Source organism: Malaclemys terrapin, chromosome 1, assembly GCF_027887155.1.
Source record: "Malaclemys terrapin pileata isolate rMalTer1 chromosome 1, rMalTer1.hap1, whole genome shotgun sequence".
Taxonomy (NCBI): domain Eukaryota; kingdom Metazoa; phylum Chordata; order Testudines; family Emydidae; genus Malaclemys; species Malaclemys terrapin.
In genome coordinates, this window is record NC_071505.1 from 262,243,358 (window position 1) to 262,263,044 (window position 19,687).

The 19,687-nt window shown below is 45.0% G+C and overlaps 1 protein-coding gene across 1 annotated transcript in view; it reads right to left on the minus strand.

Annotated features, from left to right (window-relative positions):
• UGGT2 (UDP-glucose glycoprotein glucosyltransferase 2) overlaps positions 1-19,687 on the minus strand; it is a 273,428-nt gene that overhangs the window by 41,048 nt on the left and 212,693 nt on the right. Inside the window, exons 28-31 of the mRNA XM_054012252.1 lie at positions 19,273-19,431; positions 14,991-15,076; positions 11,772-11,856; positions 9,164-9,249 (exon numbers count right to left, since the gene is read on the minus strand). Coding sequence (XP_053868227.1) covers positions 9,164-9,249; positions 11,772-11,856; positions 14,991-15,076; positions 19,273-19,431 — 416 coding nt within the window. The remainder of the gene's footprint in view (positions 1-9,163; positions 9,250-11,771; positions 11,857-14,990; positions 15,077-19,272; positions 19,432-19,687) is intronic.

Consider the following 19,687-nt stretch of genomic DNA (forward strand, 5'->3'; position numbering starts at 1 on the left):
TCTTGCTGTTGTCTGGGGCTTTATTTGAATCTTGGCAATAAGGCTAGTCAGTGTTGTAAATCTGTCCACAGGGAGGTAAGCTCTACACGTGACAGCATCCAGAGAAGATCCTATGAAGTCTATCTGTTCAACTGGAATCAAAATGGACTTTTTGGTACTGAACTGAAGTTCTAAACTGCAGATAAGGACATGGCTGGCTGTATTGCAGAGAGGACTTTGATATACAACCAGCCCTTTAATAGCCAATTGTTGAGATAGAGGAAGATGATTATTCCCTGCCAACAAAGATAAGTGGCTACTACTACCAGGACATTGGAAAATACTCCTGGGACAGATTAGAGGTCAAAAGAGAGTATTTGATACATGAAGTGGTGCTGGCCATCTTTGAAATTAAGAAACCTCTTGAGAGGGGTGATAGCCATACATGATCTGAAGATCGAGGATTGCAAACCAATCCACAGAATCTAATGATAGAATTATAGCTATGATCCTGAATATCTGATTTCACGAAGGTGTTTTGAAGTATGAGATCTAAAACTGATCTTCATCCACCATTCTTTTTTGGAACCAGAAAATACTTGGAATAAAATCTCTTCCCCTCTGTGCTGGACTGGAACTGATTCTACAGCCTCTATGCTTAGAAGAGGCAAATGTTTGTGAGAAGAGTCTCTGAGGAGGGATGGGGACAGGAGTGGGATGAGGTGATGGAGGTGAAATGGATGGAGTAGCTTGATATTATAATCTTCAAAACCCATTTGTCAGATGTACTTTATTCCCATGAAGCTCAAAAATGGAAGACAGTGTCTCCAAAGGGAGGGAGGTGAGTAGTGTGGTATAGCTGAAGATTCCCAAGGTGGGGATGTTCTGGACCTTTGACCACACCATCAAAATTGACATTTAGATGAGATGGGGGGGCTGGGTGATGGCAATGGTTGCAGTAGCAGGCCTTTTCTTTTGATATCTCGGTCTCTTAGGTTGTTCGGCCAGTCTATGAATGTCGGAGAACTGGAACAGATGGGATCTCTGTGTTGGGATCTACTCAATTTTTTATTTGCAGGTGTGTATATACTGACAGACCTGAGTGTGGCCTTCAAATCCTTTACAGTGTGCAAGGATTAATCAGAGGACTCACTGAAAAGTTTCAGTCTGTCAAAAGAAGGTCTTCTATGGTATTTTGGACCTTCCTAGAAAATCTCAACTGCTTCAGCCAAGATGTTCGATGCAGGACAGCAGCAGAGATGGAAAGAGCTTCAGTGTCAGCTACCTCTACAGAGGCTCACAACCAAGTGCTTGCTAAGAGATGACTCAGTTATGAACTCAGCCTGGAACTATTCCTAATGTTCCAGGGGAAGATGATTAATAAAAGTGTTGAGTTTATTGTAGTTGGTGTGCCATCTTTGCCATCAGAGCTGATAATTCACTATTCTAAACTGGAGGGTTATGGAAGAGTAGTTTTTACATCCAGCAAGGTTGAAGGGCTTCTGGTCTTTATCATATGATATGAGTTAGTATGCTGTTAGTGTTGCCTACTATGCTTACTAACAGCCTCTACAACTACACAGTTGGGAGGAGGGTGTGAAAATAAAAACTTGTAATTTTTTCTGGAACATAGTACTTTGTATTTGCTTGCATACATTGTAGTTGTTTGTGTCAGACTCCAACTAGTTTTGGCAGGATGCAGTAGAGCCTCATTTACTGGTAAAGCTACAGAATCAGAGGGTGTACTGTGGAGGATGTCCAAGAACTTAAGTTGAGACACTTGCATCTTCTCCAGTGGGATCTGAAGCGAGTCAGCAATCTCTTTCATCAGCTCCTGAAACTGTTTAAAATCATCAGTGTAAGAGGGCAGAGACGGTATAACAACCTCATCTGGTGGAGATTAGCTTGTGGTGTCACCTCGTTGTCCACTTTAGTCTATTGCTCCTCAAAAGACTCCTCTTCTGGTTGGGGCTCTTGAGGAGGGAGAGATGGAGCAGGAGACTGCCTTTCATGATGATCTTCAAGGAATAGCTAGGAGCCCTTGACATTTGCTGATGACAGGCTACCACCAGTAACAATACAGCCATTGTGGGGAACCATAAGGTAGTGCAGGAGGACTCCAGTGCTGCTCATACCAGTGAGAAGGGGCTAAAGATTGTCTTGCCCATGGGGCTTCTTTTCTCATGTAAGATGTCTAGAAAAATGTCTCTATGGTGGTATGTAGGGAATCCCTGCACAGAGATCTAGGAATCCGAAGAAGAGTCTTCAGCATAGTCTAGAGAAGGAGCAGACACTGAAGGTAAGAATGGTTGTCCATATAGAGCTGATGGTATCAGAGAAAGGTGAGATCTCTGAGACCCTGCAGATCTCATCATCAACAATTGTTTGATAACCATTAAAAAAAGGAAACTATTGCACCTCAGACACTGACAAGTCCTTGGAGAATCTAAGCTCCTGCGATACCGGGTAAATCTCCACCAAGACTGGATGAGGCTCCAGATTAACTGGTGTCGGTACTGAGGATGTTGACAGTAGTATCTTGTGCAGCCAATGGTCCTGCTACTGAGGATGATGCCTTCAGAAATGCCAATGTTGCAGCCTGGGTCTGCAGAGGTGGTGATGAAAGTTACAGATTTTCTAGAGTGTTTAGAGTCTCTGCTGGAGCAGTCATGCTTGGAGGGTACCACAGACAACTTCAGTACTGAGGTTTGCATGGTATCACGGGTGATTTGAGGACCTCAAGATCTTCAGAGAGCTCCTGGTACCAGAGAGAGCTTCCTGGAACCTGAAGTCGCCAAAACGGTCATTCTTGATGGTGACCAAACCTTTTTGAATTAGGCTCTCTATAAGGAGGTCCAGCACTCCCTCCCCATTGGATCTCTACCGGTACCTCTGTGTTCTTATCCCACAAAGATCTAGGTATGGAGGTTGAAGGGGCACTGTGCTCACTTGGAAGCCAATGTTCCAGGTCTGTGTCTGTGGGCTGTATTTGGGCCTCGATCTGAGGCTGGTCAGAGGGAACGCTCCATCATGAGGAGCCTAAATTTAATCTCTTGTTTTTTTTCAAAATCTGCTTTTAAAAGCTGAGTAGATCTTGCATTTGGCTGGAATGTGGGTGTTTCCCAGATAGTGGATACACCAAGAATGTCCGTCGCTCACTGGTATAGATTCTCAGGCAGCGCTCTAATCATGGGGATTCTGGCATGCCAGGTTGATGACAACCCCCAAAGCAAACCCTTCAGAAAGGGGGGTTGATGGGGAAAGGGAATATAAATCAGAAAATCTCCAATTAACTAAAGAAGTACGATTATCGAAAGAATTAAATAAACTGAACTGGAACTAAGACCTTGAGACTAAGCTAGAGCAAAGCTGAAATGGCGTGCTAGATGCTCCACCTCAGGCTGTCAAGCAGTTGAGGAGAAACCAGGTGAGGTTCACCTGCACAGTTCTTGATACAGGGCATGAGGATAGCTAGAGCACATGCATGGGGCAAATGGGCACTGCTACCGAAAAATCTCTGATCAAAAGGTACAAGAGGCATATATGCACCTGTAATGGAGCTCCCATAGGGACATTACTCAAAGAAGAATTCTGAGTTACTTACATCCTTGTTTTTGGACTTTGCTCCATATCTTCCTAGTGATTTCCACTTTCAATTTGAGAAAAGCATAGATAATATTATTGAAAAATAATAGATTCCTCAGAGTAGATTAATACAATCACAATTGTATCTAAAACATCTAAAATGTATTTTAAAATATCTTAAATATATGCTCTGGGAATTATTTGGGGGAAGTTCTATGGCTTGAGTTATACAGGAGGTTAGACTAGATGATCACACTGGTCCATTCTGGCCTATGAATCACTATATAATTGTAAAACAAATCCAAATTATTTAAATTCAAGCTTTAATATATACCTGGATGAAAAAAATGTAGAAACACTCAGTTTTCACCAATTTTGTCTGCTAACAGACATATTATTGCCATATCATAGTCTGCTTTAGGAATTCAATTTGATACGAGTACCGTATTAACAGCTGATTTTTTAATTTCTTTTCCCTAACCCCCTGATTCTCATAATAAGATTGAGTCTATGCCATAAGGTGGTAGAATGCATATTGGTGGAGCAAACTGGCTGGAGCATCTGGAAAAGGGAATGAAGGGATGAACAAGGAAACAAAATAACTAACAAAATGTTTACCTAATATCACCAAGAATATTTGTTTCTATGCTCATCTCTCTTGTCTATTTGAATTATAAACTCTTTGGGGGTATGGCCTGTCTTTTCTTATGTGTTTGTACAGTCCCTGTCACATTTTGGGAGCTACCACACTAAAAATAATAAACTAAAAGATGGTTACTCACTTTTGTAACTGTTGTTCTTCGAGATGTGTTGCTCATATCCATTCCAATTAGGTGTGTGCGCGCCGCGTGCACGATCGTTGGAGAAGTTTTCTACCCTAGCAACACCCGGTGGGTCGGCTGTGGAGCCCCCTGGAGTGGCGCTTTCATGGCGCTGAATATATACCACAGCCGACCCAGCGCCCCCTCAGTTCCTTCTTGCCGGCTACTCCGACAGTGGGGAAGGGGGGCGGGTTTGGAATGGATATGAGCAACACATCTCGAAGAACAACAGTTACAAAGGTGAGTAACCGTCTTTTCTTCTTCGAGTGCTTGCTCATATCGATTCCAATTAGGTGACTACCAAGCCTTACCTAGGCGGTGGGGTCGGAGTGAGACATTGCAGTGTGCAAAACCGCTGATCCGAATGCAACATCATCCCTGGATTGCTGTACAAGCGCGTAGTGAGCGGCGAAGGTGTGGACTGATGACCAAACTGCAGCTCTACAAATGTCCTGGATCGGAACTTGAGCCAGGAAGGCAGTCGAGGAGGCCTGGGCCCTCGTGGAGTGAGCGGTGTGGCGCGTAGTCGGGACACCGGCCAAGTCGTAACAAGCACAAATGCAGGATATGATCGAAGAGGAGAGACGTTGGGAGGAGACCGGTAGGCCCTTCATCCGGTCGGCTACTGCAACGAAAAGTTGCGTCGTCTTTCAGAATGGTTTCGTACATTCAATATAGAAAGCAAGGGCCCTGCGCACATCAAAGGAGTGCATACGCTGGTCTTGACGCGTGGCGTGCGGCTTAGGATGGAAGACCGGGAGAAATATATCCTGGTTCACATGAAAAGCTGAAACCACCTTGGGAAGAAAGGCAGGGTGGGGGCGAAGCTGCACCTTGTCTTTATGCAAGACTGTATACGGAGGCTCAGACGTGAGTGCCCGGAGTTCAGAAACACGCCTTGCTGAAGTGATGGCTACGAGGAAGACTGTCTTCCAAGATAGGTAAAGGAGCGAGCAGGTAGCCAATGGCTCGAACAGGGGCCCTGTGAGCTTGGAGAGAACCAGGTTAAGATCCCACGCCGGAACGGGTTGGCGCTGTTGTGGGTATAGCCAGTCTAATCCCTTGAGGAATCTGACAACCATCGGGTTAGAGAAGACCGAGGAAGCATGTTCTCCTGGGTGGAACGCCGATATAGCGGCCAGGTGAACTCTGACTGACGATATTGCCAAGCCCTGCTGTCTCAAGGACAGGGGATACTAGAGTATGATGGGAATAGATGCCTCCAGAGGGGGCGTGGCCCGCTGTTCGCACTAACAGGAGAACCGCTTCGACTTGGCTAAGTAGGAGGTCCGCATAAAGGGCTTTCTACTTCCCAGCAGAATCTGTTGCACGGGATGTGAGCATTGCAGTTCTGTCCGATTCAGCCATGGACCATCCATGCTGTAAGGTGGAGTGATTGCAGGTCGGGGTGACACAATCGACCGTGGTCCTGGGAGATCAAGTCTGGGCACAAAGGAAGAATGATTGGAGTCTGAATCGATAGCTCCAGAAGCGTGGTGTACCAGTGCTGTCTCGGCCAAGCTGGAGCGACTAGAATCATATGCGCCTGGTCTCTGCGTAGCTTGAGCAGTACCCTGTGGACCAGTGGGAACGGAGGGAAAGTGTAGAACAGCTGGCCCTTCCACGTTAGAAGGAAGGCATTGGAGAGGGAGCCCGGAGATCGCCCTTGAAGGGAGCAGAACTCGTGGCACTTCCTGTTGGCTCGAGATGCGAACAGGTCGACCTGGGGAAATCCCCACCTCTGGAAGATGGGATAGATGATGTCCGGGCGAATCGACCACTCGTGCGTCTGGAAGGATCTGCTGAGACGGTCCGCCAGAGTGTTCTGGACTCCAGGGAGGAAGGATGCCATGAGATGTATCGAGTGGGTAATGCAGAACTCCCACAGGCGAATGGCCTCTTGGCATAGGGGAGACGACCGGGCTCCTCCTTGCTTGTTGATGTAGAACATGGCCGTGGTGTTGTCCGACCAACACGCAGCGGCCATGCAGGAGACCTAGAAATGCCTGACAGGCTAGGCGTACTGCTATGAGCTCCCGAACATTGATGTGCAGAGCTAGTTGGGATGCGCTCCACAGGCCTTGGGTATGGTGCTCCCCCCGAGGTGAGCCCCCCAACCTAGAGATGAGGCATCCGTGACTAGGTGCAGGGAGGGCTGTGGGGCGTGAAACGGCATTCCTGCACAAACCGCCTTGTGATCCAGCCACCAGGTGAGAGAGGTCAAGACTGAGCTCGGAATCTTGACTACCATGCTCAGGCTGTCCCGAGAAGGGCGGTACACTGACAAGACCCAGGCCTGAAGCTGACGAAGCCGAAGTCTGGCATGTCTGGTTACGTAAGTGCAAGAGGCCATGTGACCCAACAGACCGAGACATGTCCTTACAGTGGTGATCGGGAAGGCCTGAAGTCCGCGGATGATGTTTGCGATGGCGTGAAACCAAGTGTCTGGCAGAAGAGCTCGGGCAAGTGTGGAGTCTAGGACTGCGCCGATAAACTCTATTCTCTGGGTTGGCTCCAGAGTGGACTTCTCTTCGTTGAGTAGAATGCCTAAGTCTTGGAATGTTTGTAGTATTATGCTGACGTGTGCCCGAACCTGTTCCCTGGTACGGCCGCGGACCAGCCAGTCGTCTAGATACGGGAACACCTGTATCCTTTGCTGACGAAGGTATGCTGCCACGACGGCCATACATTTGGTGAACACTCTCGGAGCTGCGGACAGCCCGAAGGGAAGGACAGCAAATTGGTAGTGTACCTTGTTTACTACAAAACGAAGAAAGCGCCTGTGCGGGGGGTAGATCGCTATATGAAAATAAGCGTCCTTCATATCGAGGTCAGCGTACCAGTCTCCAGGGAAGGGATGATGGTCCCCAAGGAGACCATGCGGAACTTCAACTTTACTATGAATTTGTTGAGTCCGCACAAGTCTAAGATGGGTCGCAGACCCCCTTTTGCTTTGGGGATCAGGAAGTAGTGGGAGTAAAACCCCTTGCCCCTTAACTCTGGGGGAACCTCCTCTATGGCCCCCATAGAGAGGAGCCCAGAAACCTCCTGTATAAGGAGATGCTCGTGAGAAGGGTTCCTGAAGGGGGACGGGGGGGGGGGGTGGGAAGCAGGGGAAGAAGAAAATTGGAGAGTGTATCCCCTCTCCACCGTGCGAAGGACCCAACAGTCCGAAGTTATAAGGGACCAAGCACGGTGGAAACGGGAGAGGCAATCCCAAAACGAAGGAAATGGATCCTGGGTGGTGGCTGGTACGCCGTCCTCGGGCGCAGCTTCAAAAGTTTTGCCTAGGGCCTGAAGGTGGCCTAGGTGGGCCCTGATTCTGACCCTGCTGAGGGCCCGTCGACCTCCATCTACCACCTCGTCCCCACCGTCTGGGGAAGTCCTGTCTCGGACGAGGAGGAGGAGGGTAGAACCTCTGTGGCTGTGGCCTAAATGGCCTGCATTGGGGTCCTGGGACATGCATCCCCAAGGAGCGCATCATGGTTCTCGAGTCCTTGAGGGTCTGTAACCTAGAGTCCGTCTTCTCTGAGAACAAGCCTTGGCCATCAAACGGCAGATCCTGCAGGGTCTGCTGAAGTTCTGGTGGCAACCCCGAAACCTGGCGCCAGGAGACACGTCGCATGGCTATCCCTGACGCTATTGTCCTGGCTGCCGAGTCCGCAATGTCTAGGGAGGCCTGTAAGGAGGTTCTAGCCACCTTTTTTCCCTCCTCCACCAGGGCCCCGAACTCCTCCCTTGAGTCCTGGGGGACCAACTCTTTAAATTTCCCCATGGAGTTCCATGAGTTATAGTTATATCTGCTTAAAAGCGCCTGTTGGTTTGCGGCCCTAAGCTGCAGACCCCCCGCCGAATAAACCTTGCGTCCAAACAAATCAAAGCGCTTGGTGTCCTTTGATTTGGGCGCTGCCACCTGCTGGCCATGGCGCTCTCTGGCGTTCACCGTGTTCACTGGTAGTCTCATCAGTGGAGGATGTGTGTAGAGGTACTCATATTCTTTGGAAGGGACAAAGTACTTCCTCTCTACACCGTTGGCAGTGGGAGGGATGGAGGCCGGGGTTTGCCATATGGCTGTAGCGTTGGCCTGAATTGTTCTGATAATGGGTAATGCCACCCGTGTTGGGGCATCCGATGAAAGGATGCTCACCACCGGGTCCTGCACCTCCACTATCTCCTCGGCCTGTAAGTCCATATTTCGTGCCACCTACGTAACAAATCCTGATGGGCATGAAGATCTATAGGAGGTGGGCCTGCGGGTGTTGTACCCGCCACTGCTTCATCTGGGGAAGATGAGGAGGACACCTCGGGGGGTAAAGGACCTGCATGGGGGTCCAGTTCCACGGGACTCGGAGGTGCCGGATCCCCTGCACTAGGATCTGGCTCCTGCGTGGGCGTCGGGGCCAGGGCCTCCATACCACCTGGGGGACGGGGACGGGGACGGGAAATGGTGGCCTCAGGAGCCCTGTGCTCAGAGTGAGCTAGGAGAGTGGAGGACAGCTATGCCGCGCTCCCCAGTTCCAACGACCGTCACAGGTGGTAAGAAGGAACTGAGGGGGCGCTGGGTCAGCTGCGGTATATATTCAGCGCCATGAAGGCGCCACTCCGGGGGCTCCACAGCCGACCCACTGGGTGTTGCTAGGGTAGAAAACTTCTCCGATGATCGTGCACGCAGCGCGCACACACCTAATTGGAATCGATATGAGCAAGCACTCGAAGAAGAATAATTATTATAATCATGCTGTATTGGCACGATCCAAGTGGAAACAAACATCAGTTACCTTGTAATGGATTCCCATGATCCTTTTTCTTCTGTAACCTCAACAGTAAGGAGATCTTCACCAATTTTATCAGGTTTTTTTTGTACCTAGTCATTAAAAAAAAGTAGCATTCATGTAATTTGGGAGGTTAGCTAGTAACAGTAGCTGTAAAATGGACCTCTTGGCCAGATGAACTAGTGTCCTAGTTTTCTAATTCAGCAAGTTAATGCTTTAACTGTTTGAAATTACACTGTAACAACATCATTTCATACTATTCAAATGTAAGTATTTTGTACACAATGTAGACTTTATCAGTCCTGTCCACCTGGATCTTGAAATTTTTTTTCCATACTAGCATATATTCTACAATGTTATATATATATACACATTTCTCTGATTCAGTCCTCTTCCTTTCTTAGATATAACAACAAGGAGTCCTCGTGGCACCTTAGAGACTAACAAATTTATTTGGGCATAAGTTTTCGTGGGCTATAACCCACTTCATCAGATGCATCAGTTTCAATGAGAAACTGCAGAACTGGAATTAATTTGCAAACTTGACACCATCAAATTAGGCCTGAATAAAGACTGGGAGTGGCTGGGTCACTACAAAAAATAATTTCCTCTCTGTTGATACTCACACCTTCTTGTCAACTGTTGGGAATGGGCCACATCCACTATGATTGAATTGGCCTTGTTAGCACTACAAATGTTTTTACTGATAGAGATTAACATGGCTACCCCTCTGAAACCTCTCTTAGATATGTGACCCGTCCTTTCCGTGTACTTCGTAAAATTTGCTCCAGGCATGCCAGAGAATAGTAACTGATTATGCAACAACTGATTATGCAAGATCATATGGGGATTCACATCCTCAAATCAAAGAGCAGGCTTAAGCACTCTGTGTTTGTATATGTAAAGAGTAACTAATAATACACAAAACTAGTGCCGCCTCCTTTCCATCTCTGCTCATAAAAGCTATCAGTATGTGACACAGACCATAGTTAGGGGAAATATGCTGTTGCACTGCCCTTAGAGCAGCCCATGGGGGAGATTGTGATTCAGTGAATCACAAGCTCCCTCTTGGTCTCCCCACTGCTTTGGAGAAGGAGAAAACTGACAGATTTGTACCTGTCATAGTGTATGCTCCTCAATGCTCCTTATACCCCCTCTATTCTCTTGTGCCAAAGTCCAAGATTGGCCATGCCATTCAATTGAATTTGCTGGATGGCCTCACTCTCTGAACTTATAGGCATAACATATCTGCAACCCACATAAGTTTTTCAAACACTAAAAGTGTTTGTATGTATGTAATTCTACCCAAATTAATTTAGATTTTTTTTGTATTGTCAAGCTAATGTTATTAGCTTTGTATCAGTACTGAATCAGTAAAAACCTGTGTTTTTTTAGTTTCTTCACAGCAAGTTTCTCTGAAGATATATCCTAGGTCTGATTTATGATAGCCAAGACTGCAGCCTAATTTAAATTAGATACTATCTGTCACGTTTGATACAACTCTACTTATTTAAATTACTTGGTTACAACAGATAAGGGGACACTAACTTTCCAACTATATCATTTACCTAATTTTGACCCAGATTGTGTATGGAGGCTGAACATGTGGATCTCTCTGTATCTGCATGGTACAGGGTGGGGTCAGCTGCCTGTATGGCATTTTATCCCATTTCCCTCTGATCCTGGAAGCTTACATCCATGGGACTGGAGAGGAAACATGTATTGTTGCCTCTGCCCTGTAGCTCTGTACCTTTCTCAGACTCTGAAGGTCCAAAACTGGGACACACTGTATGAAGAAGACCCAAAAGGAGAAACTAAAAAAATAATAATGCCAGAAAGGTGGGATTCCTTACTCCTTTACAATAGGTAACTCTTTACATAACTTCACTTTCATTATTCTTTATTTCTGATGTAATTTGCAACTACAGAAGCAAAGGGACACCAAATTTTTATCGAATCCAGGTAATTCTGGGACTAAAATGAGTGATATCCTTCAAAATGATGGACAGTTGAAAGGCATGCCTGTGGGGAATGCAAAGTAAAATTAAAAGAGCCAGCATCAGAGATGGAAAAATACTGTAGCAGCTCCAACAGAGCAAAGATATTGGAAATGAGAAGGGGATTGGGGTGGAGGGGTGGCAGAGCTGGTGCAGGTGGCTCTGGTTTCCAGTTGACTATAAGGGATCTGTTGGTTGTGGGAGCTAAGCCCTCTTGTTTCATTCACCAGGGAGACCAGTCTTGCACCTTCAGAGATGAAAGAATTCATAGGAAATTACATAAGGGAAAACTCAATCTTTCCAGTCAGATACACAGGATTTTTCTGTGTAAGGGACAACTTGGAACTTAGTATTTATAATAAAATTATACTATTCAGTCTATTGAAAAAAATTACTCTTTCATAAAAGTACCATGATATGGTATATTTTATGGCAATGCAAAAAACAAGCAACAAATTAATTGATGGCATGAATCCATGCATCTGCGGATTTAGTTATCAAAAATCTGAATAGTATAGTCTGACTTTCATCTTGCTATTAAACATAGCCCAAGGCACCTGAGCATTATTAATATGTTTAAAGAAATGATGCACACACAAAATTATCTGCTTACATACTTTGACTTTGAGAATTTTGCTCTTGAAGTTGTTTAATACCACAATAACATCTTCCAGGTGGACTGGAGAATCTGCTCCTTCATGGCTATGAGAAAAAACAACAACAGATATACAAAAGTATACACTCCTTAAAATGTTACATATATTGAGTTTTATTTTTATTTTAGAACTGTTTACATTTGCTGAAGCTAAAAATGTCTGTGTACAGTATGTCCTGCACTAGTTTTCTGATGTCGGAACCTTTCTCAATTTTTCTTCTTCATGGTGCTTAACAGGAATCTCCATACAGTTATAGTAAAATGAATGATAGGTTCTTTCACAATAACTGTGCATCATCACTGCATAACACAAGAGCGTCCTCATGACCACGTAAGACTTTGCATTTTCAAATACCAATATTTTCTTTGAAAAGAAGACTGTAAAATGACATATCTTGCCGAACTGAATACCTGAATGTTGAATTTTTATTCCCTTGACTACTATAGAAAAACCTACAAGTTACACTACTTGAAGATTCTTCAGTCATATGAGGATTTAAAACAAAACCTGTATTACATAAATGGGGATATTTATTGAGGTTTAAAGGAATTTCCAGTTTTATTAAGTACTAGGAGTAAATATATGATGAAAAATATTAAAAACAATTTTGTTAGGTTAGGAACTAGTATCACTGCTTCTTATTAAATGTTGCTCAACACTTCCCTGTAATGGGGCGCACAAGAATTGGTTACTCACTCTGTGCAGTAATGGCAGTTCTTCAAGATGTGTCCCTCTATGGGTGCTCCACTATAGGTGCACTTGAGCCCTGTGCATCTTTGATGAGAGATTTTTTCATAGTGATGTCCATTTGGCCCGCACATGCATGTTACTCCACCTCGTGCTCCATGCAGTTACTATATAGCACTATACAGACTAACCGTCCTCAGTTCCTTCTCTACCGCAAAGCACCATGACAGGGAACTCTGAAGCAGAGGGGAGGAGGGTGGGTAGTGGAGCACCCATAGGGACACATATCTTGAAGAACTTCAGTTACTGCACAGAGTGAGTAACCATTTCTTCTTCGAGTAGTGTTCTTATGTGACTACTGAGCAGTTTCCCTTTAAAGAGGAGGGGGCTTTGAGTCTAATCCAGTATGGAAGAAAGTACCAGCTGAGCCAAACACCGTATTGGAAGCAGAGTCACAGATTATTGCACAGTGTTCGGTGAATGTATGCTTAGAAGTCCAAGTTGCAACTTTGCCGAAACCCCCGCCCCACCCCGAGCCGCTGAAACCCCCCACCCCGAGCGCTGGGCCGGGCCGCCCAAACCCCCGCTCCCCCCCCGAGCGCTGCCCTGCGCTGGGCCACCCAAACCCCCGCCGCACCGCGCCGCCCAAACCCCGAGCACCGTGCCGGGCCAACCTCCGCCCGCCCCCTCCCCCCCCCCCAGCGCCACGCCGCTGAAACAAAAACAAACAAACAAACAAAAAACCTCGAGTGCTGCCCCACCGAACCAAAAAAACAAAAACCCCGAGCACCCCCCGCCATCCCAAGATTGGCCGCCCCTTCCCAGGTGCCGCCCCAATCACGTGCTTGGTCGGCTGCTGCCTGGAGCCGGCCCTGATTCTGGTGGATAATGACCTGACCTCTATTCTTTATTATTGTGGTGCCTAGGAGTCCCAGTCCCTCATTGGACCAGGATCCCATTGTGCTAGGTGCTGTATAAACCCAGAACAAAAAGATAGTCTCTGCCCCCAATAATTTACATACATGCCTGTGTCACTTCTGGATTGGAAGACTACAGCAATGCAATACATTTGAGTATGAAGCTATCAACCCTTAAGAAATTCCACCTAAGACAAAATACAGCAGTAAAATTCTCAGCAAAACAAACTACCACAAACACATCAAATCTATTATCTGCTCTCTGCACTGGACTCCCATGCATACCTGTTGGCTGGGTAAGCTCTTTTTTCTTAACAAAATCTCTTTTTAAACGATACTTGCAAAACTTAAAAAAAAAGAATTGTCAGCATTTCTGGTTTATGCTACTGCTCAGTTAAGTAAACAAAAACAGTCTCACACTTCAAATCACAGTACATCACATGTAGATTAGGCACCTAAGCATATTGCAAACACTTACTGAAAATACAGAGGAGGATAAAGAAACTGAGCCAACTAGTAAAAACATGCTGAAAGAAATCAGCCTTCCAGACCAGGTAAACTATAAGCTTCAGTGACTCCACTGGATGAGATGTTAGAATGGATGATACAAGAAAAAAAAATTATGAATAGAACAAAACATCAAATCAGACTGAAATGAAGGTACAAACTCGATCTTCATCCCTCAGTGTCTATCACTCCCGATTAAAAACTGGAGATGTAAGCAGATTTACTAAAAAATCAAACATGGTATTGCAACATACATGTTTCTGGCATGCCAGCCAGGAAGAGAAAACTGGGACTTGTAGCATTTATGGAAAAGATATTATCCAAGTTGCTTAACATAAACAGAAGAACAGGAGTACTTGTGGCACCTTAGAGACTAACAAATTTATTAGAGCATAAGCTTTCGTGGACTACAGCCCACTTCTTCGGATGCATATGCATATGCATCCGAAGAAGTGGGCTGTAGTCCACGAAAGCTTATGCTCTAATAAATTTGTTAGTCTCTAAGGTGCCACAAGTACTCCTGTTCTTCTTTTTGCGGATACAGACTAACACGGCTGTTACTCTGAAACTTAACATAAACAGAGATTTAGTGTAATGACACTGAAATATTATCATGGATACAAGAATGGGGGCTGGCTTCATTATCCTCAGTCCCTATTTTCTCACAAATAGTTCCCAATTAACTAATGAAATTCAGGCTCAGCCTAATGAGGATTTTAAGTCTTTGCAAAATGTTACCTCATCCTCCCCACTCTGTGTGGCTAAGCAGTAGAACCTTTAGGTAGTTTGCTCTACTTTTTGGAAAAACCATTTGCATGAAGAGAGACTCTCACTGATTCTCAACCTTTTAATTTCAACCATTCACACTTCTTTTTCTCCACTGCATTTGCTAATCAGTATTATCATCATTGCTAGCTTTTTGTTCTTATTTGTGTATTGGTTTTGCTTGTTTTCCTTCAGTAAATTCCGTATTTTTGCAAAGACTGTGATACCTTTTTTTTTTTTTTTTTTTACAAAATATGTTTGTAAGTTACAACTGTGTTTGCTCAAAAATTAGGTTACTACTTACCCAAATATGTGATAGATGTCTTCCGATCTTCCTTTGCGTAATCTCAGTGTCCACGCACCTGGATTTGCTTTCAACTGAAAATATCCCTGTGAGCAAAAAGAAACAGTAGCACAGTCTGGTTTTATCAAAACTTTGCAAATGACCACCTTCACATGTAAACACCGATTCTCCAGCATTCACCACTGTCTGTCATCAAGGCTACTACACATTGTCAGCTGCAATTCTAGCCCTGAAATCAGTACTACGGTAATGCAGTCAAGTGCCTTCTCCTCTTTATGTTCACATCCACAAGCTCTTAGTGATAAAGAGATTTGTTCCTACCTGAATATGGAATTTATATAAAGAATCTTCTTTTTCCTTTATGCTGCTTTTCCTGGTGAGGGTCCTGGTGGCAGCAGAGAGAGTAGGCAGGACCAGACCTCTTTTTCCTCCGCAATAGGTTCCAGGTCCTCCTGGGGGATTCCCCGGCGTTCTCAGGCCAGCCGGGAGATATAATACTTCCAGTGTGTCCTGGGTCGGCCTCAGGGCCTCCGCCCCATGGAACGTGCCCAGTAGAGTTCCAATGGGAAAGCCTTCCAGGGGGCATCCTTATCAGGTGCCCGAACCACCATAACTGGCTCCTCTCGATCTGGAGGAGTAGCGACTCTATTCCGAGGCCCTCTCGAATAGCCAAGCTCCTCATCCTGTCTTGAAGAGTATGCCCAGCCATCCTGTGGAGAAACCTCATTTCCACTGTTTGTCCCCACGGTCTTGTCCTTTCGGTCATTACCCAAGGTTCATGACAATAGGTGTGGATGGGGACGTGGAGCAACTTGTAAACCTCGTCCAAGAATTCAGCTCCCACTTCACCACCACAGATCGGAACAGCCCCCACATCACCCCCACACCAATCCACTGGTTGATCTCATGCTCCCACTTGCCATCACTCATGAACAAGACAAATAAGTACTTAAACTCGTCCACTAAGGACAGCTACTCCCCTCTCACCTGGCGAGAGCAGTCCACTTTCTTCCAAGAAAGGAACATGACTTCTGATTTGGAGGTGCTGATTCTCATCCCAGCCACTTCACACTCAGCAGCAAAACATTCAAGTGAGCATCGGAGATTTCAGTGTGAAGAAGCAAGAAGGACATCATCATTTGCAAACAGCTGAGATGCCACCTCCGAGTCCCCATACTGGATGCACTCCACAGCTCAGCTGCACCTTGATATCCTGTCCATGAAAATCACGAACAGGAGTGGGGACGAGACCCACCCTTGGGGGAGTTCAATGCCCACCTTGAACAAACTCAACTTAATACCAAGAATAAGAATGCAACTCTCACTCCAAGAACAGACAGACCGGATAGCATGAAAAAGCAGCACCGGCACCTCATACTCCCACGGCACTTCCCACAAGACATCTCAGGGAACGCAATCATATTCCTTCTCCAGGTCTACAAAATAAAGGTAAACCGGATTAGCAAATTCCCACAACCACTTGAGTATCTACGAGAGAGCAAAGAGCTGATCTGTTGTTCCATTGCCAGGACGGAATCCACACTGTTCCTCCTGAATCTGAGGTTCTACTAATGGGTGTAACCTTCTCTCTAGCATAGGCTTGGTATAGGCTTTGCTGGGGAGGCTGAGGAGTGTGATCCCCCTATAGTTGGAACACACCCTTTGGTCTCCTTTCCTAGAGATTGGGACCACCACCCTGGTTTGGCAGTCCAGAGGTACTGCACCCACCTTCCACGCAACATTGAAGAGGCGTGTTAACCATGACACTCCAACATGATACAGTGCTTTCAACATCTCTGGGCGAATCTTATCCACACTTGCTGCCTTACCTCTACGAAGCACTTTACCGGTGTATCGATCTCAGCATCAGAAATAGATCCGATCTCACTGGAGGTTTCTGACGCTGCCTCCTGGAAGGGGGACATGTCCATTGGGTTGAGGAGTTCCTCGAAGTGCTCCCTCCACCTCTCGACAATCTCCTCTGTTGAGGTAAGCGTTTCACCACCCTTGCTGAGTATAGCCTGGGCAACGTCCCACTGATTCCTCCTAAAGCAACGAAGGGTTTGCCAGAACACCTTTGAGGCTGTCCAGTAGTCATTCTCCATGGTCTCTTCAAACTCCTCCCAAGCCTGGGCTTTTGCTTCAGCGATCGCCACAGCTGCAGTCCTCTTAACAGTTGGTACCTCTCAGCTGTATCAGGAGTCCGGTTCATGAGCATTGCTCAGAAGGCCTCCTTCTTCAACTTGACAGCTTCCCTCACCACTGGAGTCCATCAACAGGTCCTAGGGTTGCCACCATGACAGGCACCAACTGCCTTCAGGCCACAGCTTTTTGTGGCTGCCTCAACGATTGAGGCCCTGAATAATGGTCCACTCGGACTCAATGTCCAAGACCTCACCCAGAATGCAGGAGAAGTTCTTCTGGAGGTGGGATTTGAAGTCTTTCTGCACCTCCACCAGATATTCCCAGGTGACTTGCACTGATCATTTGGGCCTCCTGTGTCTATTTGGCCGGCATCCCATGTGTCGGATCCAACTCATCACTAAGTGGTGATCAGCTGCCAGCTCTGCCCTTCTCTTCACTCGAGTGTACAGAACATATGGCCTTAGGTCCAATGAGATGACTAATTTTTTCCGTTTCTTTCATTTGGGTAAAAAGTACATAAGATCCCTCATGCCCATCTACCTAAACCACTTTGAATGGTGGTAATCCTACTATATAAATCTAGTCCCAAATATTTGCCAAACAAAATAAAAATTATTAGTGTTTAAGTGCTTCACTTTTTTTTCTAAATATTAAAAAAGAGTTAGGTTCCACACACCCAAAAACCCTCTTTGGTAGCAAGGAAAACAATAAGTAGCACCTTCTGATTATATTTTAATATTGACACACTGCTGGCTGCCACTAAACCTTAGACTTCTGCTAATAGTTAAGGAAACGTAGAAGACTATCCAGGTTACTTAACCATTTACTGGAATTCTTTGAATATATCACTTTCACAGATCCACATTACTGGGATTGAATATCAGGTCAAATGAACACAAAACTGTAAAAAGCAGTTAGTTCACAATGGAGAACCTTGCAGAGACTGCATCTATAAAAGGAGAAATGATGGTCCTATTCTTTAAATTCTGTTCAGAACCAGCACTCCAAAGACAAAAAGAGAGGGGGGTAGAGTTTGGATCTCAGAAGACAATATACTCAGAGAACTACAATTACTAGTAAGTAAGCAATCTAGTTTTCTCTCCTACAGAAATCGGTCCTACAAATACCCAGTCATGAGCCTTGTCTATACTAAAAAAAACAAAAAACACCACACAAAATTGTGGCTAATAATAATATATAATGCCACCATGTGGCCTGCACTTGCTCTGAGAAAATCCAAACACTACTCCATCATCACGTCAATGTGGACAGGTGCAGTGAGAGCTTAGACTGCAAGCACAGACATAATAGCAGTAATGGTGCAACCAGTGTTCCCACTAGCATTATTCAGTACACCAGTCACATCTTGCTCTTTCTGTACTCTGCTGTCCTGGGGTTACATTTTTCAAAAGCTCTTCATCTGTACTTACTGGGTTAATACACACCCCTGTATTTCACTGCACACACTTTCTCACCAGGACTCACCTCTTTAAGGTCACTGTGCAACTGAGCTGCTTCTGGAGTATTTCTTAGAAGAACATCACAAGAGCATGTTGTCATGCTCATTGGCTCATACTGTCCATGAGAGCATTAAAGAACAAAGGGTAAAATTTTCAAAAGTGCCTAAGTCCCTTAAAAATATTACCTAAACACTTAGGAGCCTAAGTCTGGTATGATTAATAGAAGACAACATAGGATTCCTAGGAGACTTAGGCTCTTAAGTGCTTAGGTCACTTTTGAAAATGGGATTTAGGCACTTTTGAAAATTTTACCCCCAAACAATGTATTGAAAAGACGCAAACATGAAATTGCTAATTGTGCTTCCCCTAAATACAAATATAACAACAAACACTAATTCTGGTGAGACCACAGCATTCCAAGTCCAAAGAAGCAGAAAATGAGCTGAGAGAGCAAGATCTATGTGTCACCCTTTATAGACATCACTTCAGTGTTATTCAGTATATACATCAAAGCATACAACTCTGAGGTACACTAACTACTTTTAGCAGTCCAGATTTTGCTTGTTAGAAAAGAATACTCGAAGAATGGGTATCTTGAAGAAATTTCATGAAGGAGAATGATTAAAAACAAAAAAACAAAAAAAGAACACACAACTTTTTCCTTAGTTAATACCTACCAGATTGGCCATCACAGTGGTGTCAAACATAACAGGATTATTCTTCATGCCTAGAGTGAACTGTAATCCCCGAGGAGGTTGTCCAGTGGTCACATCAAAACAATGTCCTTCAAGTAATAGATATTCCAGTTCATATTCTGCTGTAACAATTCCTTCTATCTGTGGAAATCAACATTTTTATCACTAGAACATCTGGTATTTTGATTTCTCATAACAAAGGAGCATATTACAATTTTGAAAATTTTGGTTTTTCGTAATATACCTTCAGTATGAATAGGTTACGTGGATTTAATTCTTTCTTTTTAACATTTTGGGTGAATTTAGTGATTGTGAAAGTTGATGCAGACTAAAGTCCTTTATTCATTCATTGGACCTAAAAGGAATGGGCATATATATATGTGTGTGTGTGTGTGTG